General features: G+C 46.1%; 1 protein-coding gene across 1 annotated transcript in view; it reads right to left on the bottom strand.

The window, feature by feature from the left end:
* LOC147712494 (uncharacterized) overlaps positions 1–24,002 on the bottom strand; it is a 708,529-nt gene that overhangs the window by 409,530 nt on the left and 274,997 nt on the right. Inside the window, exon 4 of the mRNA XM_086919659.1 lies at positions 1,183–1,277. Coding sequence (XP_086775785.1) covers positions 1,183–1,277 — 95 coding nt within the window. The remainder of the gene's footprint in view (positions 1–1,182; positions 1,278–24,002) is intronic.

The raw sequence follows: 24,002 nt of genomic DNA, 5'->3' as shown, positions 1-24,002 counted from the left end.
AGTGAATCAACCAAGGATCCAACAACCGCGTTTATGTTTGTCCTTTGGAATAAATGGAAGGGTGTGCCATATTTGAGTAATTAAAAAAGGACAAGGCTTCTATTAATCAATGCTCCGAATTGACCACTCATGTTCAGCTATTCACCTCAAATCCCCCCAAAATATTTGCTTTCTTAGCAAAAGGAATCTGGCGCCAAAGGAAGTGGGGGTAGGGGCTTAATCATAATAACAAAAACTCAATTTTGCACTATTCTATGCCACTTTCATTAATTTTCCCTAGTTATAGTTATGTCAAGTAACTATAGATCTTATCCTAAGGTAACTATAACTTGCCTTCTTACGAAGCACAGCTAATTACCCCACAAATTCCAACACTCATGGCACCTTCTATGACACCATTAATAATATCATAGTGACATTTGTAATTAAATTATTAGTGAGAAAACTGCGCATGTCTGGGGCGTGAACTATATTTACCCTAGTTCATGTGTTACAGTTACTTTAGATAAATGTGAATTTCAGTGGTTTTGTATGTTTGAAACATTATGTTGTCACTGAAATTTTCCCATAACTATAATGTTACTTTAGTCTTTGTTTATTTTCAGTATATATATATATATATATCTATATATATCTATATATATATATATCTATATATATCTATATATATATATATATATATATATATATATATAGATATATATATATATATAGATATATATAGATATATATATATAGATATATATATATATATATATATATATATATATATATATATATATATATATATATATATATATATATATATATATGTGTGTGTGTGTGTGTATGTGTGTGATATAAATATACACACATAATAACTGATTTCTAAAGATTCCTCTGGAGAAGAATGGGTTTCCAATTCTGCGTTTGTCCCTGTAATTTCTCTTTGAAAAAGTCAATAAAAATATAATGAATGCTATCATGACCCTGGCCTACAGAATGAGATATTCTAACCTATTGCAATCAGCAGGTCATAATGTGTGCCAAGGGAGAGACATTTTCTTCAAATTGATATTAAGATGACCAGTTTTCTTCACTAGTCTAATAGTGTTAATGAATTTTATTACACTGAATCAATTAACAAAAATAGTTTGAGATAGAAAAACAGTTTGTAATTGTTGAAAAATGCAACAACAGTACCGTGTACTGTGAGGAGCGTTTCATCTTGCAGTACATATTCAGAAGTCTGGTCCATGGAGACAGTGTCACCCTTTCTTCCTCACTGAGCGAAGACCCTGCAAGATGAATTAGGAGATATTTAAGTTGATTCACGTTTTGAAACAGCAGTGCTTCAGCCTGAGATAGATTTTTTGTGAGACTTCATTTGTGAGCTATTGATTCATACAGTTACAAAGACACTGTGGAGTGATGTACAAAACTGCAGCAAAAAGGAAGGAATATAATTATATTAATATCATTCATAAGAGGTTGCGTCCATAAAAACATAATTGTCAACAATAAATACATAGAATGGAAAACGAGAGCAGTTTTAGGATTTTATGCTATTCACATTTCAAATCATTTACCAATTCCATTAAAAATAAAGCCACGGCAAGGGCCAGTCTCTTTGAAAGCAGTTCTAATCAGCTATTACAGGCTACTTTTCAGGATTAAGGAGAAATTAAATTACTTAACTCTAGCCGTAGTTTTCCAGCATAGGTATCTTACATAGATTCACTTGCTTGAATCATTCCTGGACATGGAAGTGGGAGTCAATGACAAACATAACAGTCAATGTTAAAAAACATTAACTTCAACAGCTTATCGTTTAAACAGAACCAAAGTTCAGCCAATTTGGCAAGAGCGCCCTATAGAATACTCACCACGGATGCTTCAATTCCTCAGTTATTCAAGCACATGTTGGACAGAGTAACCCAGATAATAGGGGAAGCCTCAATGGGAAGGAGGGTGGATCACATGTGAACCTATGATAGACACCAATATTGGAGAACTAAGTTGCAGGTAAGTAACTTAATTTCTTTTTCAGTATTGGATCTTTCATAGATTCACATACTTGAATCAGAATAGTCAGTAGTTAAAACATGTGTGATTGAGAACATTATTAGAAAATAGCAGATGGTGGGAAAAACATTTAGACATGCCTCACCTTATTGAAATAGATGGCACTATACTGCTTGTCCCAGAAACACATCACTCTTGTCAGAGGAATCCAGGCGATAATGCTGTGTTAAGGTGTGCCTGCTGGTCTATGTTGCCGCTTGACATATCTGTTGCATTAGCACACCTGCGAAGTGAACTGTGGTAGTAGCGACAGCCCTGCTAGAATGATCTTTGAATTTGATTGACAATTTATTCTCATCTTGCCTATGACAGAACAGGATATCTGTAGCAATCCATCTATCTATGCTTTTTTGGTAATAGGGAAGTTTCCATAAGCTACCAACAACTGATACGCTTTGCAGAATTGTGGAGTTATGTGCAAGTAGAATTTGATACATCTTTTGAAGTCCAAGGATGTAAAGATTTTTGCGCCATAGTTTGGGGATTATCAAAGAAGGTTTCCAGTATTATGGGTTAATTCTAATGGAATTCGGAAGGAACCTTTGGGATAAATGTAGGACTGGTCCTCTGCACCACACTGTCTTGTTTTAATTGGAGGAATGGCTCTTTAATTCTTTTATAAGAAGTGCTGTTTTCCAAGTCAGGTATTTTAGGTCTTTTTTGTAAATGGGCTCAAACTGACCCATTATTAATGGCTGCAGAACAATATTAAGGTGCCAAGAAGGAGGAGGTATCCTTAGAGGAGGAAATACTCTGAAAAGGCCTTTGAGGAATTGTTTGATTTCTCTACTGGTTCATAGCCAAGGTAATGTATCTGATCTTCTATCTGATATCGCTGCCAGTTGTACTTTAATAGAAGAGTGGCCTGAGCCACATTTTGCCAACTTGAGCAGATGCCGGATTCCGGTGGTGATGATATAGGATGAACATTAACTTCCTGACACAACAAACAAAAAAGCTTACACTTAAGTCTGTATGTTTTATTGGAAGTATCGGCCCTGGACTTTGTAAGGACCTCTCTACAGTCTGTAGGAACATCCGCTGTTGCAAATTCATTGAATTCGGTAGCCAGGCCGACAAGTGTAGAGATGTTTGATTCAGATGAAGTACCTGGCCATGTTTCATCATTAGTAATGTTTATATGGGCTTCACGTGAATGTAGGTCTGTTCTGAAAGGAGCTGGAGTTCTGTGTACCAAAATTGTCTGGGCCATCTAGAGGCATTCGGGATAACTCAGCAGGATTCTCTGTTCAGTTTCTTGAGGAACCTCAGAATTAATGGGATAGAGGGAAAACCATACACAAAGATCCCTGACCTTCTGATCAAATACACATTCCTCCACGATCCCTCCTGTGGGTGCCACTGGCGTCGAACTGGCATTTCTGTTTCTCTCATGTCGTAAACAGGTCTTCATTGGTATGCCCCAACGATCAAAAATGTCTTCCAGAATTTGTTGATTGAACTCCCATTCATGACAGCTGGTGTTTGTCCTACTCAATGTGTCTGCTAGGACATTGGTTGCTCCATTCACATGTTATGCCTTTAGGTTATTTGGTGCTGCAGAGACCATTTCCAATTTTTCTGAGCTTGCTGTGACGGGGTCGATGAACTTATGCCTCCCTGTTTGTTTATATAATGCATGCTGGTGGTGCTGTGCATGTGAATTAGCTCTGATGACTTTGCTCTTCTGGGAAGGAATGAAAAAAGGGCCAATGCTATAGCTCTGAGTCCCAGCAAATTTGTGGGTTCACTTTCTGCAGATTGTTAAATCCTCAGGATGATCGCCCCATCCCTCCAGGGACACATCTGTGATTATTACAAAGTCTGGGATCGGTGTAAGTAAGAAATGCGTTACTTACCTGTAACTGCAGTTATCCAGTATTGGTGTCTTTCATAGATTCATATGCCTGAATCATTCCCCGTCGTCGGGATGGGAGTCCCCGGTATATAAATAAGTAATGTCCTGTAGACATATATAGAGAAAAGTAGGCCTAGAGGCCTCACCTTAGTAACATATCCATGTCCTTTTGTAAAAAGGACCAAACTATAGAGAAGAGCCAATCAGCTGCCAACTACCTCTAGAACCTTCCTGTCAGGAGCCTCAGTCCCTCAGATTTTCGTACGCACTAAGCTAAGTAGGCGTGTTACTGAGAGAATTAGGTGAGTCCTTCCATGAAAGGCGGGAGGGTTGCATGTGAATCTATGAAAGACACCAATACTGGATAACTGCTGTTACAGGTAAGTAACGCATTTCTTATCCAGTATTATGGGTGTCTTTCATAGATTCACATGCCTGAATCAGAGTAGCAAGCAATGCCAAGTGCACATTTCTGATGGAACAGCATATACAAGTCATTACAAAATACATATCCTACGACTATGAACCATCAATAGACATCAATAATAAGCATTAGTAAGAAATGTGCATACCAGAGTAGGATGGAGGGACGAAGGAAGGCTCACCTTACTGAAATAGATGGCGTAGCACTGCTTGTCCCACTGCTGCATCCTTCATCAGCTCTGTATGCAGGTAGTAGTGCCTAGTGAAGGTATGCGGCGACTTCCATTTTGCGGCCCCCTGCAGATGTCAATGACTGGCACCCCTGCAAAGAGTGCCATAGAAGTGGACATAGCTCTCGTGGAGTGCGCTCTCACTTTGGAATGCAATGGCTGTCCAGCTTGGTCATGACAGAAAGCAATGGCTGCAGAAATCCATCGGGAGATGCTCTGCTTGGTAAGCGGTAGATCCTTCCTAGGTCTGCTGTAAGCTACAAATAGCTGGTTAGATTTTCTGAATGTTTTCGTTTTGTCAATATAAAATTTCAAGCATCGTTTGAGATCTAAAGAATGCAGCGATCTCTCAGCTGCTGTGCTTGGGTTTGGAAAGAAGGAACGTAGAACCACAGGTTCATTTAGGTGGAAGTCCGACGGGACCTTTGGGATAAACCTAGGATTGGTTCTCAGGATTACTCTGTCGTTTTTAAACTGTAGAAAAGGATGCTGGATTGAAAACGCCCATAGCTCACTCACCCTCCTTGCAGATGTGAGCGCTAGGAGGAGTGCTGTCTTCCATGAGACATACTTTAGGTCGGCTCTGTGTACTGGTTCGAACGGATGTTTCATGAGCTGATTAAGAACCACATTGAGATGCCAGGTAGGTGGCAACATCCTTACTGGTGGGAAAGACCTGTATAATCCCTTTAGAAATTGCTTAATCAACCTGCTTGACCAGAGAGATGGACTCGTTGAAGTTCTTTTATAACAAGATATTGCTGCCAAATGTACTTTAATGGAGGAGTGGGCTAGGCCCGACTGTGCCAGATGTAATAGATAAGGTAAGATTTGCTCTAGTGAGGAGGAGAAAGGCCGAATTCCTTGATCGGAAAACCAAACACAAAAGCGCTTCCATTTCAGGGAATACGTTTTGGTCGCGCTATCCGCCCTTGCTCTGGCAAGAATGTCTCTACAGTCTTGTGGAATATTCAGATTCCGGAACTCTCGGAACTCAGGAGCCAGGCGGCTAACCTGAGAGACTTCAGATCCGGATGTTGAATTTGTTTGTTGTTCATCGTGAGCAGAGATGGATACTGCCGCAGGTGGATCGGCGGTTTCAGGGATAGACGGTAGAGCTCTGTGAACCTATGTTGCCTCGGCCAAGTTGGGGCTATTAAAATTAGAGTACAAGGCTCCACCTTCATTTTCCTTAGGACTCTGGGAAGCATCGGGAATGGCAGAAAGGCGTACGCAAAGATGTTGCGCCATGCGATGGAAAAAGCATTCACTAGAGACCTTGACTGGGGATGCCAACTTGCGAAGTATGGGCATTTGGCGTTCACTCTTTGATTTGTGGCGTGCCCCATCTGGAGAAGATCTGGTCGATAATTTGTTGGTCTAGCTCCCACTCATGTGACGATGTTTTCTGCCTGCTCAACGCGTCGGCGAGTACATTGTCTGTGGCTGGGACATATTCCGCCCTTAGAGCTACATTGTGGAGTATGAGCCAATTCCAGATTTTTTGTGACTCCCGAGAGAGTGTCAGCGAGCGCGTCCCTCTCTGTTTGTTGAGATAGTGCATCGTCGTAGTGTTGTCGGTCCTGACGAGCACTAGGGAGTTTTTGATCCTTGGTAGGAATGACTGCAGGGCCAGGAAGACTGCTCTCAGTTCGAGAAGGTTGATATGGAGTTTTTTATCTGCCACTGACCATTTGCCGCTTATCTGCAACTCCTGTAGGAAGGCCCCCCAACCTTCCAAGGAGGTGTCCGTCATGATGACATGAGGAGCCGCGGGAAGTAGGAATGTCAATCCTTGAGATACGTTCTTTGGCGACATCCATCAGTGTAAAGCCTTGACCATTTGCACTGTCACCTTCATGCGGTCGTCGAACAACCCCATGCATTGCAACCACTAAGTGGACAATGCCTCTTGCAGAGAACGCATCCGCAGACGGCACATTGGTATCAGTAGGATGCACAATGACATCATCCCCAAAAGGGACTTGAAGAGACAAACCGTCAACACTTTCTTCGAGGTCACTGTCGAAGCTAGAGAAAGGAGTTTGCGTTTTCTCTCCGGTGATGGGAACGCTCTTGCAGAACATGTGTCCAGGGTTGCCCTCAGAAAGGTGATGGTTTGAGAAGGCTGCAGTGTCGACTTCTCTTGGTTGAGCGTAAGACCCAGAGGATCGAAGAAACTGAGACAGGCGTTGGAGGATCTGGAAGCGTTTGTGAAGGATGGTGCCTTTATTAGCCAGTCGTCCAGATATGGAAAGACTTGGTGACCGTATTGCCTGAGGTATGCCACCACTGGGGAGAGACATTTGGCGAAGATGCGGGGCGCCGATTTGAGACCAAAGGTATTTACAACAAGGGGTGGTGAGGGACAGAGTCTCTGAATTAAGCAGAAAGGTGTGGCAGGGTGTACTCAGACATGAGTCCCTTTCTCACTGCTCCATCAGGATTCAAGCAAGCCGGGCCGAAGAGGCTGAAATGCCAGAAACCGGTCCCCAGTAGCTTGTCTCCTTTCTGGTGAAGAATTGGCTTGGTAGTTTGGTCTGCCCTGTTCCCATGATGCACTGGGCCAGGGACAGACTAATTTGCATATAGCCAGGTTCTGAGCTGGGATGGGGCAGTGAGATAAATAACGGTGATGGATCAAGCCCTGATCTTTGGACTGGGTAAGAGTGGTCTGCTTAATTCAGACACTCTGTTCATCACCACCCCCTTTTCTGTATCGATTTGAGACCAAAGGGCAGGACATGGAACTGGAAGTGTCTGCCCGCTACTACAAACCTCAGGTACGTTTTGTTCTTTTTGTGAATTGGAATATGAAAGTACGCGTCCTGTAAATCCAGTGATGCCATGAAATCTCCCTCCTCCAGAAGATGCAGGACTTCTTGTATCGTGACCATGCGAAACGACTGCTTCCTCAAGAATTTGTTCAATGCCCTGAGGTCTAGTATCGGCCTCCATTTCTTCTCTTTTTTCTGGATGAGAAAGAATCGAGAATACAATCCCTTCCCTTTCTGTGATGGTGGTACCTTCTCTATTGCTCCTTTCCTTAGCATAACAGAGAGTTCTCGCAGAAGCAGTCGTAAATCCTTGTGGTGCATTGGGCGAGGAGGAGTTTGTGGAGGAGTACTCTCGAATTCTATGGAATGGCCAAATTGTATTAATTGAAGGACCCAACGGTCCGTAGTAATTTTCTTCAAATTTTTTAGAAAGTGGGTTAGTTTTCCTCCAATTTTTAATAATTGAGATGAGGTCTGGACTGGCTGGATAAACAAGTCATTGTCGTCCTCAGTTGTTCCTCTTTTGACCTTTACCCCGAAAGGATGACTTTCAATATGAGGACTGTCAGCCCTGCTGTTGTTGGCGCTGCTGGTATTGAGGTCTACTCTGATTGGAAGAGTAGGATGACCTGTTTTGATAACCACCTCTGTAGGAGGATTGTCCTCTTCCTCTGTTTCCTCGAAAGGACTGATTCCTATACTGGAGCGTGCCCAGCGCTCTTGCAGTGTCAGTGTCTTTTTTAATATTTTGTAGTGCCTCATCAATCTTAGAACCAAACAGAAGTTGGCCGTCATATGGCATATCCAAAACTTTGGACTGTACCTCAGGTCTGAATGAGGTCGCTTTCAGCCATCCCTGCCGCCTTAACACCGCTGCCCCGGCTAGTTGGCGAAATCCTGTCATTGCCACATCCATTGCACAGTCTATCATCTCTAAAGCTGAAGTTTGACCCTTTAGAAGTATCGTTTTCACTTCTTCCTTCAAGGCATCCGGCAGTTCAGACCGGTATGAGGCTATATCTGCCCACAGTTGTCTATTATAGCGCCCCAGAAGCGCTAGGGCATTTGCCACTTTAACTGTCATCGCTGACATTGTGGAAAATCGTTTTCCTTTGTTGTCTAATTTCCTTCCCTCCTTATCTGGTGGCGCGGATAAGGGAGATGAGGGATTTCTGGAGTTTTTCTGTGCCGCCTGCGTCACCACTGAATCAGGTTTAGGATGTCCTGTCAGGCAGGCCGGTGCCGATGTTGGAGCTTTGTATTTTTTGTCCAGGCGAGGGACCACTGGCTAAACTGAAGCGGGATTTTGCATCAACTGCACCCCCTGTGTCCACAGATAATCAATAATTGGAATCGATCTCGTAGATTTCTTAAGAGGTTCTTCAAAATCGTACAGGAAGCAGTCCTGCTCCTGTGATTCCATCGTAATCTGAAAGCGTTTAGCGGCCCTTCCCCCACATTGTGGAAACCACCGATGTCCACCGGCGGAGAGTCTGAGATGGCGGGCACTGAAGATGCTGGGGAAGGTATAACATAATCGTCCCAGTCTTCATGGACAGATTGATCGTCCTGCACTTCACCTTCCTCTTGTTGTTCTCCCTCCTCTTCTTCATCCGAAGATTGAGGACTGGGCACATTCACCCTTTCCTGTTGGATAACCAAGGGCGGCGGTCGTGGTCTTGGCGTTGGTACTGCCGTGGTAGGTGGAGGAGCTGGAGATTCTGGGAATCTCTGATTGTAGTCCTGAATGAGGAATCTCAGATCTGTAACCAAGGATGCTGGTAGACAGACCATAGGCGTAATTTGTGGTTGAACCAGGTGCTCCTGAACATCCTCCTCATCCGAGCTTTGACATTTACCATTTAGTTCTGAGGGGCTAGTGGCTTGAAAAATATCCAAGTCATCACAATCCTCATCTCGAAGGAGACATGCTGGTGGTAAACGATGCACCCGGCTAGGAGGAGTTAACTCCGGCGTTAGTGTCTTTTTGGTGATTTTGAGACGTACAGAAGCTGCTTGAAATCCAGAATCTCTCAACGGCAACGGGACCGTCGACGGAGTGATTGTCGACGAAGTAGTGTCGACAGTTGTTATATTCTGGAAATCTGTCGTCGACGACTGTACGAAAGGTATCGTCGACAGTGTTGTCGTCGATGGCAGTGATGCAGCCGTCGTCGGTGCCTTCGTCGACAGTGTCGTCGTCGTCGATGGTGTCTTTCGTCGACGGTGTCGTCATCGACGACGTCCTCGTCGACGGTGTCTTCGTCGACGGTGCCTTCGTCGACGGTGTCTTCGTCGACGAGGCCTTCGTCGATGGGGCCTTCGTCGACGGTGCCGATCTCGTCGTCGACGCTGTCATCGGCGAGGTAATCGTCGACGGGATCTTGGGCGTTGACGATGAGTTCTTAATGACAATCGTCGACGATAAAGCCTTACCCGCTGTCGACGATGGGGTAGTCGTCATCGATGATGATAATGAAGACGATGCTGTCGTCGTCGACGTTGAGACATAAATAGGAGACACAGTTTTCCTGAACGCTGATGACAGCGTAGGCTTCTTGAAGGTGTGAACCTCCTTGTCAGAAGCTGATTTTGACAGAGCCTCTGAAGACTTTCTTGATGTCTTCTTTTGAGAAGCGTCCAGAGGGCTAGGGGAAGCTACCCTTGGCCTTTTAAGAGACATTTTTGAGGAGACTGAAGAGCCCTCACTTTCCTCAGAAGACTTTAGATTATCTCTGTCCTTGAGTCTTTGGAGCCAAATCAAAAGGCGTCCTTCACGGTCTTTGAGGGTTTTTGTAGAAAATGTTCGACATACCTTGCAGTCCTTAGCTGAATGATCAGGGTACAGGCAGTACAGGCAGTCCTTGTGTTGGTCATCTATGTGGAGCCTTTTCTTTCCACAAGAGCTACATGCTCTGAAGAGACCCTTCTTAGGAGTGTCAGCCATAGTGTACAGATTTCACTTGAGAGAAAAATCCAAAAGTTTGAAGAAAAACACTTTGAAGAAACAAACCTGAGCAGAACTCAAGGGGAGACTCCCTTAGCACAACGTGCGGTAGAAAATCTGAGGGACTGAGGCTCCTGACAGGAAGGTTCTAGAGGGAGGTGGCAGCTGATTGGCTCTTCTCTATAGTTTGGTCCTTTTTACAAAAGGACATGGCTATGCTACTAAGGTGTGAGGCCTCTAGGTCTACTTTTCTCTATATATGTCTATAGGACATAACTTATTTATATACCGGGGACTCCCATCCCGACGACGGGGAATGATTCAGGCATGTGAATCTATGAAAGACACCCATAATACTGGATAATGATAATCCCTAGGGCAGGTTTACACTCTGTACCCACCACTACACAGACGTTATCATGGTTTGAGTAGTCTGAATGACATTGTCAAATGACCATTGTTGGCCTAACTCCTCTTGCCATGGTCGCACGTGAAGGTGACAATTTGAATTTAGTGGAATACAAGATGATATCATTTAGAGAACTGCTAAATCCTTATTTGTTTTTCTTGTGAGGTGAATGCCTTGTCCTGGTTCGTATCCGAACTGCTCCCAAGAAAGTCAACATGTTGACAGTGTGAGAGAGGATTTTTGCTCGTTGACCGTGAGGCCCAAGTCTTTAAAAAAAGAGTCTGAGGAAGGTTGTTGTATCTCTTGTTGCTTGTCGAGATTTGGGTGCCCTTTATCAACCAGTCATTGGGGTATGGGAATACCTGCATCCCTTTTTGTTACAAGTGAGCTGCCACCGGAGCCAGACATGTACTAAAGATACAGGGCACTAATTTCGGTACGAAAAGAAGAACTTTGAATTGGTAGTGGATGCCAGTTACCTTGAAGTGTAGGAATTTGCTAAGCTTTGGGTGAATTGGGACATGGAAGAATGCATCATAGAGATCTAGAGCTGTCATGTGATCTCCATGATTGATAAGTGAGAGGATATCTTGGAGGGTGACCATGCAACAGGATTGTTTTCTTAAATATGTTTAGTTTCCAAAGGTCTAAGATAGGGAGCCAGTCACTTGACTGTTTCCTTATCAGAAAGAAACAAGAGTAGAGACCAATTCCCTTCTGAGTATCCTGAACTTCTTCTTTTGCTCCTTTTGTGAGTCTGGCTGATAATCTTGCAGAAGTAGCTTTAGATGGGGAGGAGGTGTCCTTTTTAGAAGAATATTTGATGGTTTTATGATGAATTCCAAAGTGTGTCCACGAGTGATGACATCCAGCCCCCATCTGTCTGTCGTTATGAGGGGCCAGTGAGGGAAATAATTTGATATTCGACCTCCAAGTAGTCTCAGCAAATTGTGGGGGATAACCAAAGTTGTGAAAGTGGTTAAAAGAGTCTAAGGGACCCCCAAAGAAGTTTTAATAAAGTGGTGGTTTCCTTGACAAATTAAAAACAAGAGAGCTATAGTGGATAGTAATGTATTGTGTTATCTTCAGTGCTTGTTGAGTGAGGTCAACATGTTTCATGCTTTGATGCCTGGAGGGTCAGTGGCATTTCATTAGGACCAGGTAAGTACCTACCCTACTGAGGCCCAGTGAAATACTGTAGGGCCTCCACTCAAATAGGTTAATACTGCTAAGGGAACTTCCAACCCAAACCTTGAATGAGTGATGCCCGTTAGGGTAGTCAGAGGACTGCGCCTTGCTACAGAAGAAAAAGAGGATCTTTTAACCACTAATGAACCACCCTACACCCACAAACCCTTACTTACATTCATCATATAGCTTTAAAGATCAAAGGATCTCTGCCAAAGAGTCCCCATTGAGGGGCCCATTGGGCATTGCAGTGCTGGCCAGACGAGGAGCGCCCTATGATGAAGCATGACACCCTACCAGGTGAGTGAGGGCACTTTAATCTGATTATTCGGAACCCCCCTCTTGGGGTCCCTCTGAACAGACCAATTCATCCACCTGTCAGGGCCTTCCCTATAACCGAGGAACTGCACCCCTGTGTTTAATTTACTGATCTCAATGGAGCATGGGTGCTGGACCTCTCTAAAGAATAACTCTTCGTCCCCTAACTTCCTCATCTGTGGGGATCAGATAGTCATCACATTCGTTGGGGACTGAGACAGTGTCTTGAATCTCCCCTTCTTCCCTGGTCTGTGGAAGATGTGTCATAACCTAGTGGTTCAGCTAGTTTACAAGCCATTGTGGGCAATGGAGGTGCTGGTTGAGTTAAGATACGCAGTATGCCAGTAACAGGTGTGTGGACCTGTGGTGAACGTATTGGTCTTGTTAGTTGCACTGGAGGAGCAGTTGTTGTGGGACCTGGAAATCTCCTATAGTAATCTTAGTGCATGTGTTGAATATTATTTACTAAAGTCAGTGGCTTTTGTACTGACTCTTCTTGCTGTTCCTGGCAATCATAAGTATAATATTGATCTTTGTATTGTTCAGGTTTATCCCCTGAGCCTAATATTGCTCCCCATAATATTGGTATTTTTCTTCATCATCTTCTTGACACTTTAGGTGAAACATTACTTGGTGATGGGTGAGCAGGTAATCTTCTCTCCATAGGTGATTTTCCTCTCACTGAAAAGATTGATTATGGCATCAATTGTGTTTTCGTAGACAATGCCAAAGTTGGTACTGTCATCAACAAGGTTTTCATGGTTGGTATCATCATCAACAGGGCGCTTGTTCTCGAAGCGAACAGTTGGCGCAACAACATCCGCATTTAGGGGTGTCGGAGACCACTGCAATGGGCCGCCTGGACCTTTTTGTTGAGACCTTGCTTTCTGACATGTTTGGGAGAGAGTACTTCACCCCTGGCTTTGTGGTGGAGCGCGCACACCGCACTCTGGGCCCCCGGCCCAACCCGGGCTTCCCCACCAGGCCAATCATCGCCCGCACCATGAACTTTCGCGACCGTGACAGAGCATTGCGTCTCGCCAGAGAAAAGGGGTACACTGTATGGCAAAGCTCCAAAATAGCACGGTTTTCACGCTCCTGGTGCAAGAAGCACACCGTAAATACAACAGGGTCAAGGCCACCCTCAGTAACTTGGTACTGAAACATGGTATGCTTTACCAGGCCAACCTGCAAGTCAATATCAATGGCCGGTCACACATTTTCAACACACCGACGGAGGCGCAGGAATTCTGCCACACATACAAGCAGAACAATAAGGATTAGTTACTTACCTGTAATCCTAGTTCTCTTCCAGGGGTATCCTCATCAAAGTCATAAGCATTAGAATATTCCCGCCCATGCGCGGGACCCCGGAAACACTATATTATATGTGCCCCACATATATATACTCATATATATATATACATATATATATATATATAAAAACAAGCAATTGCAGCCAAATTCCCAATAGAGCTGGATTATGCTGTAAAGAATTTCCACCATACATGAAACATATGCAGTGGAAACATGAAAAACAACACCATAGATTGTTTTGAAACTGTTTTAATGCTGAAAAAGCAGTAGAAATTCTTGTGAATCCGGAAAGCATAGAAAGCTCCCAGGCTGCATTGCAAACACACAGTCTAAAAAGACTGAAAAGCTAACCTGTAGCTGCATGCTACAAAAAACTGACACTGTGCCTTTAAGGCACTCATGACCCCCAGTATCCCATCATGCCTCAGGGGTGACAGTTGGGTCAGTTGTTCTTTTCGGAGACTGAAAAACCATGGAAACGAAATAGGTTAACAAAATCTCCAAATTAATAAAGATCCTTTGCCCGGGGAGGCGGGAGGGTTGCTTATGACTTTGATGAGGATACCCCTGGAAGAGAACTAGGATTACAGGTAAGTAACTAATCCTTCTCTTCCAGGGTATCCTCATCAATAGTCATAAGCATTAGAATAGAATAGAGAGCCTCACCTCATCTCCCTGCGGGCAAAGGAGTAACAATACAGTAATAACATTACTAAGCCTAGAAAAAACTAAGCTTGTACAGGCCGCAGGCTACCCAAATAGATTCCTCAAAGAGGCTTGTCCTACTTGAGTATCAGTCCTGGAATCAGATTCTAGACAGTAATGCCTTGTAAAGGTATGAACTGATCTCCAGGTTGCAGCCTTGCAAATCTCTGACATAGGGACATCATGCAGGAAAGCTACTGTGGCTGCTTTCCCCCTAGTAGAGTGTGCTTTAGGTGACAAAAGTAAGGGCTTGCCTGCAAGCTGATAAGCCAATTTAATACAGGAGATGATCCATCTGGAGATGGATCTCTTGGCAGCTGGAAAGCCCGTTCTCAGTGGACCATAGTTGATAAACAATTGGTCCGTCTTAATACTCTCTTTGGTCTTTTCCAAATAAAATGTAAGGACTCTTTTGAGATCTAAAGAGTGCAGCAACCGCTCAGCCGGGGTCGTAGGGTTTGGAAAAAAAGAAGGAAGAGAAATAGACTGATTTATATGAAAAACAGAGACAACCTTAGGTAAAAAGGATGGATGTGCCCTTAAGACTACTCTGTTGTTATGGAAAACAGTGTAGGGTTCTTTTGTACACAGCGCTTGTATCTCACTTACTCTGTGCGCTGATGTCATTGCAACACCTATTCCACAATAGGTGTTGCAAGGAATGTAGGAGAGTAGGATCTGCAATCCTATGGTCACCCCAGATTTTTGCTTTTTGCTTCACTGGTTGACGACTTTCCCTGGCTGTGGGCCTGCTAATCAGACCCAAAGCCTAGCTGTTCTCTCTCTAAATTGACATCCATGTACTTTAGGTGCATTTACCAATTGGTATTGGGTCACTCTTGTAAGTCCTTGTACAGTGTACCATAGGTACCCAGGGCATAAGTGAACCCAAGGCCTACCAGGGGCTGCAGCATGTATTATGCCACCCCTGGCTTGCCATCCAAATCTGACGCTACTGGCTGATCAATCAGCTGGGGCAAGGTGGTGTAATCACCCTTTGCTTTAGATATAGTATACCTATATCTAAACCTAAAATGGACACATACACTCCTATAAGTCACTCCTATAAGTCACTCCTATGGCAGGCCTTAACAATCCTGGAGGCAGAGGGCTTGGAATTATGTGAGATGGTGCTCTAGCATGAGCTGAGCCTGTCTGCAGCTTTCGGAACCAAGTCCTTTAGCTGTTTCCATGATAACGCTATACCATATACTCTTAAGTACATTATAATCCTCGCGGTTATTGCTAACTTTGGCATAACATTATCAAAACTTGTCGAGTATGGTGTCATACGAATTGGAATACTACCCCCTCGCCAGTTCTGGTGACGGGGGTAGCATTCCACCCTTCTAGAGGGACACAACATATATGTAACTGTGAACCCCGGTTAAAGTTAACTCGAGCCTCAGCATCACAAAGTAGATGCTGCCACCACAGACACAAGTCTGACCTCCTGCTGCTGGGAGTCCTTCCTGCGAGGGAGGCCTGGACAAAGGGTTTCCTGCCTTGGGAGGTGCTAGCACCACCCCAGACAGGATTTTGTGTATTAGGTAGGACTGGCCTGAAAGGAATGAGACATGCCTGGGGCACACAAGGTGCCCTGTCCATACACTGGTTCAAACCAGTTGCTGGGGCACTCCAGCCCCAGCTCTGGAGCGAAACCGGACAAAGGATAGGGGGTGTAACCACCCCCCTTCCTGGTCCCACCCATAGGAGGGACCTAGTCATTAACACAGCACCCATTAGGAGAATAAAGGTAGGAGATAGTCCCATTCCAAATTAGATTAATCCTGATTTAAAACTCTACAAGAAGAAACTCTGGACTTCGACGTTCTGCTCCACAGAAGACTGAAGAAATCTCCCTTGTGGCCAAGGAGTGACCACCCTGCACAAGCAGGCACCATCAAGCATTCCAGGGGTTCACTTTGTCGTCTTCCCTGGTGGATCCAGACTTCAGAGCCCCAAGAGACCCGGACTTCCAGACCTCTCCGACCTCTACCTACATCTGCAGCTCAGCTGAGATCCGTGGGTGCGACGAGACACGTGGGACTGGCCATCTTGGAGAAACTGCACTTCGCTTCCAGCACGACTTCAGAGGCATCCTCGACTAAGTGCTTTGGGGATTGAGAAGCCCCAGCCCGAGCAGCTCCTGCACTGAAGATCAGCCCTCCAGCATCCACGAGATCTGCGTGGGGCCCTTTTTTCTTGATTGCTGCTCGACGCGTTGTCTGGTCACTTGCCGCCTGGCTAGTGGCCTCCTAGACCACGATCCTTGAAATCCACACCGCTGGTCTGGTTGCTCCAGACTGGCCCCTGCTTCCCTGCAAAGGAGAAACACCCCGGACCCTCCTGGTCCGCACCAGACGCCTTTTCTACTCACCGCGTGGGTGGCCTTTGCCAAGGCCTGTTGACGCCGAATCCGGAACCAACACGCCGACAGTGAGAGCCTGCGTGGGACAGCTCGTGCCTCCATCCGGGTCATCCAAGACACCTCCTGGTCCACGTGGCTGCAGAGTCAAGCGTCCACTCTTCACCTGATCGCGACGACAGAATCTGGTTCCTTCCTGGTTCCACGCCAGTCACTGGCTAGTGACTGTGAACATTGTCCCCTCTGCTTTCAGGTCTTCATCTTCCTCGATCCACCCTTGGGTCGCTCCGGACATCTTCCTTCTGGCCACCTGCAGCATCTTTTCTTCCAGGCTCCATAGACTTCAACGCGGAAACCCGACACACTTTGACACCTATGCACCCAGAGCCCGTGGGTGAGGTAACAAGAGCATTTCGGTGCTCAAGGGTAGATTAACTCTCCTAGTGTCCAGATTTCCAGTCGTTTTAGTCCTAGCTAGTTGGAACTGTCTAATACTTACCTTTTCGTAATTTGTACTGTTCATTGACTTTGTTACGCATCTCGCGTGTGAGTTCACACTCTGCACACGCGTCCCGTGGGCCTCCTGCTACTTACCTAAGGTTAGGGTAGTGTAGTCCCAGCGATCCTACAGCCTCTGGACAGCTCCTTTCCTTTCATCGATTCCCTTATACCATTTGTTTAGTATATGGTTTGACGTGCCCCTAGGGCAACATTGTAACTTGTGCAACTTAATGTATTTTTCCTAAGAGTCTTGTCATGTGCTTAGCCCTCTGACCTCATAAAGAGTTCAGAGGTGTATGTTAGTTAATAAATATCTTGTTTATTTTCATAACTACATGCGTGGTGTCCTTTCATTTGGTATTCAAGGGGTTATATGTGGTAAAACAGCTGGCTTCACATGCCAAAAGAGTTTAGCCTAAGACTGCTTTGTCCATGCTACCATTAGGATAGCTGGTATATAAAGTTGACTTACAACCAATCACCATAAGGGTTGTTTGGACTGATACAAGGTGATCACTAGAACTAGTGAGCATCATATATCAGGCCAACTTCTAACAAGAAAGCTCTGTGGATGGGTTCATAGGTGGGGGGGGGGGCATCAACTTAGACAACACTAGGTTTAATTCCCACGGTGGAGAAGGGTTTCTAACAGGGGGGTACACTTTCTTCAACCCATGTAAGAAGTCCTTGACCACCTCCATCTGGAAGAAGGAGGGCTGAGTAGGAGACTTCCTATAAGCCGTAATGGCCGAGAGGTGCACCCTGATCGAAGCATATTTAAAACCAGATCTTGCTATGTACAGCAGGTAAGGTAGAATCACATCCTCCTGTGCTGATGAGGAATCAAAGTGACGTTCTCTGCACCAAAGAAAAAACCTCTTCCACTTAAACGCATAAGACGTTCTTGTGGAGGGTCGTTTCGCTTGCTTTAAAATAGGCATACAATCATGTGGCAAATTTAAATGTCCGTATTGTAGGACCTCAGGAGCCATGCTGTTAAGTGCAGTGAGGGAAGGTTGGGATGAAGAATCCTCCCCCCCATCTTGGTCAGCAGGTCCAGCCTGCAGGGCAGTCTCCTGGGTGGAAGCACCGACAGCTGTAGAAGGTCTGGGTACCACCACTGCTTAGGCAGTCTAAGGCTACCAGGATCATGGTCATGCTGGATCTGATGAGTTTGGACACCACCTTCGGAATCAGGGGCAGAGGAGGAAATGCGTAAGCAAATGTCCCTGACCAGTCCATCAAAAGGGCATTCCCCCTTGTCCCTGGACGGTGGAATCTGGACGCGAAGGCGTGGCATTTTGAGTTTTCGTCGTCCGCGAACAGATCTATTTCTGGACAACCCCAGCGATGGAAGAGGTCTGCCACCACCTCGTCGTTCAGCACCCAGTCTGGCTGATCTTCGAAGTGCCTGCTGAGTGCGTCGGCCTTGATATTTAGCTCTCCTGGGAGATGCACCGCTACTACTGTGAGGTTCCGGGCGAGCAGCCAGTGCCAGATTGCTTGTGCCTCCAGAGAGAGAGGACGTGACCGAGTTCCGCCCTGCTTGTTCAGGTAGAACATGGTCGTCGTGTTGTCCATTTGGATCAGGACTGAGTGTGATTCGAGTGCAGGAAGGAAGGACTTCAGAGCCAGATGGACTGCTCGAAGCTTCAGCATGTTGATATGGTAGGTCTGTTCTTTTGCTGACCACCTTCCTTGAATCTGCAGACACCCCATGTGTGCTCCCCAGCCTTGGAGAGAAGCGTCTGTGACTATAGACTGTGTCGGGAGAGGTTGGTGAAAAGGCACTCCCACCATAAGGTTGCGAGGGTGAGTCCACCATTTGATGGAGGTCTTCGTCACCTGGGAAAGATTGATCCGGTCTTCCCAGCTCCCTGTCGACTGATCCCATTGATCCTCCAGAGCCTGCTGCAAAGGTCGCATCCTCAGCCTGGCGTAAAGAATAAGGAAGATGCAGGACACCATGGAACCCAGCAGAGACGCTACTTGATGCGCTGTTGGATTCTGGGACTGTAGTAGAACTCTGCACTTCTGCTGCATAGAAAATAGTCTCTCCTCCGAAGGATATGCTTTTCCCAATTTTGTATCCAGAACGGAGCCCAGGTAGTGAATGGATTGGGTTGGTAGTTGTACTGACTTCTCAATGTTGACGTGGAGGCCGAGCCAGTGCAATTGTAGCAGGCAAAGGTGGAAGTCGTTCTCTACCTGTTGAGGAGATGGGCATTTTTGGAGTCAGTCGTCTAGGTAGGGATAGACAAAAAGTCCTTTTTTGTGCAAGAAGGCTGCCACCACTGCCATGCCTTTGGTGAAGACTCTCGGCAATGACTTTAGCCCGAAAGGCAGGACCCTGCACTGGTAGTGTTTGCTGCCCACCAGAAACCTTAAGAACTTCCGATGTCGCATGGCAATTGGAATGTGGAAGTAGGCATCTTGCAAGTCCATCGAACACATCCAATCTCCTACTTGCAGATGTGGACATATTTGGTGAAGAGCAAGTATGCAGAACTTCTCCTTGACTATGTTCTTGTTTAGAACACGAAGATCCAGGATGGGCCGGAACTTGTTTTCCTGATCCTTTTTGGGGACAAGAAAGTATCTGGAGTAGACTCCTTTTCCCCTTTGTGAGGGAGGCACCTCTTCTATAGCTCGTTTTTGGAGAAGATCCTTCACCTCTTTTGGGAGCAGATCGAGTTGGTGCGGACGAGATTTCTTTGGGGGAATGTCCTGTTGAGGCGCACGGAAACGAAGAGCATATCCATTGCGCAGTGTATTCAGCACCCACCGATCGTTCGTGATGCTGCCCCACTCTGCCAGATGTTTTGAAACACTTCCTCCCACTGGAGTGGACAACAGCGCCAGAGGAAGCCAGTGCTCATTGTTTTCCTCCTCTCGTCGAGGTAGAGAACTGCTGGTGACCTCTTCTACCTCGGCTGGCTTTACCACCCCAAAACTGGGTCTTGCCCTGGGTCTTGGTTTGGGACCACCGAGGAGTTTGAACCCTCTGTTGAGCCCCTCTGCCTTTGTTGGTCTTGAAACGGCGTTTAAACTCTTTATTTTTTTTAAGCCGACTGCCTTGACGGTGTCGAGCTCGGCTTTTATCCGACTCATCTCGTCGTCCATGTGCTGGCCAAAGAGAGATGATCCGGTAAACGGGAGGTTCAGAATGCGCTGTTGTGCATCGGGCTTGACGTCTGGCACATACCCCATGGGCATATGTATGTCCCGCCAGTATTGCTTCATCTGCAGCAGTGCTAGTTATCTGGTTAGCCACCAGACTTCCTTCCGTCAGTCGTGTTGGTCCTCCTTAGGCAATTTTGATTTAAAACGCTCCATTGAGTCCCATAAGACTCTATCGTACCTGCCTAAAAGCGCAGCCGCGCTAGAAACCTTCAGCGTCGAAGCGGCAGAACTGCAGACCTTGCGGCTCCACAAGTCTTGCAACTTGCTGTTCTTATCAGGAGGAGTTGATGTGGAGGGAGAGACTGAGTGAGTGGGTTTTTCGTGCTGCCGCCACGACTACTGAGTCGGCGGGCGGGTCCGCTTTCACAAAGATCGGGTCAGAGGGTGCGGCCTTATACTTCTTTTGGATGCGAGCCGGCACCACTTTTACCATTGCTGGAGCCAGGAACACATCATTGAAAGGATCCATGATCCATGGGACCAACGGTAGCACTGGACGAGACCCCGACTTTTGGTGAAGAGTCTCAAAGATCACTGTCGTGGAGACCTGTGACACAGACAGCTCGATGTTTAATTTCAGTGCACCCCTCTGTAGGACATCATGATATGTGTTGATATTGTCCACCAGGGAAACCCTAGAGACAGGGCTATCAACCAAAGTGGGGGAGTAATCCCGTATGGAAGAGTGGGTAGAGGAGGTATGAGAAGTAGCTGGTGTTCGAGCTCTCCTTTCGCGAGATCTTCTGGCGGGTACCTCCTGTCTAGGGGAACGAGTGCGCCTCCTCTCGTGAGACCTCCCTGAGCGTTCTTCTCGTGCAGGAGAACGAGATGCAGCTAGCCTCACAGGCAATCTTTCTCTGTGCTTGGGAGGGCTGCGACTGTCCACTTCCTTGACCAGTCTTTGTAGAGGAGATCTGTGTACTGGGCTGACATATTACTGCAGCCGTCTTGTAGCCCCTGAGTCTCGCCAACTGTGCAGAGGCATATTCCATCTGGGAGACAACTGCACACCATCAGTGGGAGGTCTGCGGGCAGGACTTCTAGATCTGCGGGCAGGACTCTGGATCTTGATGGGGATCTGGAAGAGCCAGAAGAGTGACAGGAGGCTGATTTAGTCACTAGGATCACTGAACCATCCCATGATCTCGTAGCCGAGTGTCCCGACGCCGACCTAGCTCGTTCATGGTGTCTCGACGTAGACCTGGACCGTTCATGGTGCATCGATGTCGAATGCTTGGAAGGCGCAAGCCTCGACTCCGAGCGATAATGACCTCTCGACGTCGACCTGCGCTGCCCTGCCGTCGACGGAGTCCTTTCCTTCGACGCCGACTCTCTCTGTGGCGCCGGTGGATCAGGAAATCACGACGTCGTATGCCTCGGCTGCGAACTGCATGAGGAATGATGGTCTCTCGACGTTGAGCGGCGTTGTGTGGCCGACGACGGAGCCTCCTCTCTCGACGTCAAATGTCTACGTGACGTCGGCGGAGGAGTATTGGTCGCCCTCGACACCGAACATCGACGCAACGTCAACGAAGATCTCCTCCTCGACACCGATCGACGCCTGGTTGTCGATGGCGGAGGACTTGGGGCTCTCGACGTCGGTCGCTTAGCCTGCGACGACAGAGGTGAGCCAGCTCTCGACGTCGAACGTCGCGACGACGATGAAGGCGGAGGCTCCTTATCCCTCGACCCCGAACGTCGCCTGGTTGACGTCAGCGGAGGAGTCACACTTCACGACGCCGGTCGTCGCCTGGTTGACGACGGCAGAGGTGTAACCCCCCTTAACGCCGATCGTCGCCTGGTAGACGATGGCAGAGGGGTCTTATCTCTTGACGCCGATCGTCGCCGATTTGACGATGGCGGAGGGTCTGGACATCTCGACGACGACATACCTAATCTTCTTGACGGCGAGCCCGCCGTCGACGGTGATAAACGTCGTTTTTTCGAAGAATGACCCACCGGTTGCTCCATTCTCAGCGCTGAGCCCGACGCTGAAGCTGCAGGATGAGAAGACTCGCCCTTTGAAGGTTCTCTGGACCTCTTGGAGCTCTTCTTGGCTGGGAACCTCCCTCTAAAAGACCTATGGGCTAGGCCATAGACTCAAATTCTCTCCCCGTCTTTCAAAGTTCTTGTTGACAGGGACTCACAGTGAGGGCAGGTCCTTGGGTCATGGTATTCACGTAGGCAAAGGATGCATACCTCATGGTTGTCCGTCTTTGCCTTCTTCTTGCCACAAGAAGGGCATTTGTCAAAAAGGGAAGGCATATCAAGATGAAAATGCCAACCAACAAGAGAAAACCTACTTGACTAGTTGAAACACGTTGAAGTAAGGTTAAAAATGTCAGAAACAGAAAAAGAGTGGAGCTGTGTAACCAGGATCCTTCCTGAAGGAGCCGGAAAGAACAACTGACCCAACTGTCACCCCTGAGGCATGATGGGATACTCAGGGTCATGAGTGCCTTAAAGGCACGGTGTCAGTTTTTTGTAGCATGCAGCTACAGGTTAGCTTTTCAGTCTTTTTAGACTGTGTGTTTGCAATGCAGCCGGGGAGCTTTCTATGCTTTCAGGATATAATAAGAATTTCTACTGCTTTTTCAGCATTAAAACAGTTTCAAAACAATCTTTGGTGTTGTTTTTCATGTTTCTAATGCGTATGTTTCATGTATGGTGGAAATTCTTTACAGCATAATTCAGCTCTATTGGGAATTTGGCTGCAATTGCTTGTTTTTATATATATGTATATGTATATGTATATATATATTTATATATATATATATATATATATATATATATATATATATATATATATATATATATATATATATATATATATATATATATATATATATATATATATATATATATATATGAGTATATATATATGTGGGGCACATATAATATAGTGTTTCCGGGGTCCCGCGCATCGGCGGGAATATTCTAATGCCTATGACTATTGATGATGATCCCCTGGAAGAGAACCAGGCGATTGCGGTTGAGACCAAATCCTCTCCCCAGAGCAGTGGCTCCAACGCAAGCATGGAACTGTTCTCAAGTGCGGGTACTGGGTGACTGTCCCTTCCTGCACGGCGACGCGATGATGACATAACTAGTTTGGGATATTAATGTTCATCACTTCATACAGTCTCTAATGGCTGACCGACTGGTGTGGCGTTGCTACCCCTCATGGTGTACACCTTTGTTTTTTGTTTTGTTTCTAAAGATACGGATGTACCGAGTAGGGTTCTTTCATTCCAATTTAAAGTCTATTGGTATAGCATGCTTCATTGTTCGATTTGCTAATTGCCTCGCTTCCTTCAAGAGGAGGTTAGGTGGGGGGGTTGGGGAAGCTGTTTTACTGCAGAAAACTAGACTTAGATGTTGTCAGGCGCACTGTCCTCTTAAATGTTTATCAACAATTGCTTTTGTTAGCTATGTCTTTCAAGACTTTTAGATGGGGCATTTAGGTAACGTTTATGGCCCCTCAGACTTATCTCCGTTATCCTGGAAGGTCCGAGGAATGAATAACAACGGCAAGAAATGACAAATTGTTAATTATTTTTCACATCACAATGTCGATGTTGCTTTCTTACAGGAAACACACCTGCCCAAAACTGACCTCGCACAATTCGCCTCTAGCTGGGGCACACATAGATATTTTTCCAACTTCAGTAGCTATTACTGGGGCACAGCTATTATCATACATAACAGGGTGCC

This window comes from Lissotriton vulgaris, chromosome 5 (assembly GCF_964263255.1).
Source record: "Lissotriton vulgaris chromosome 5, aLisVul1.2, whole genome shotgun sequence".
Taxonomy (NCBI): Eukaryota; Metazoa; Chordata; class Amphibia; order Caudata; family Salamandridae; genus Lissotriton; species Lissotriton vulgaris.
This window is presented reverse-complemented; position numbering and strand designations above follow the sequence as displayed.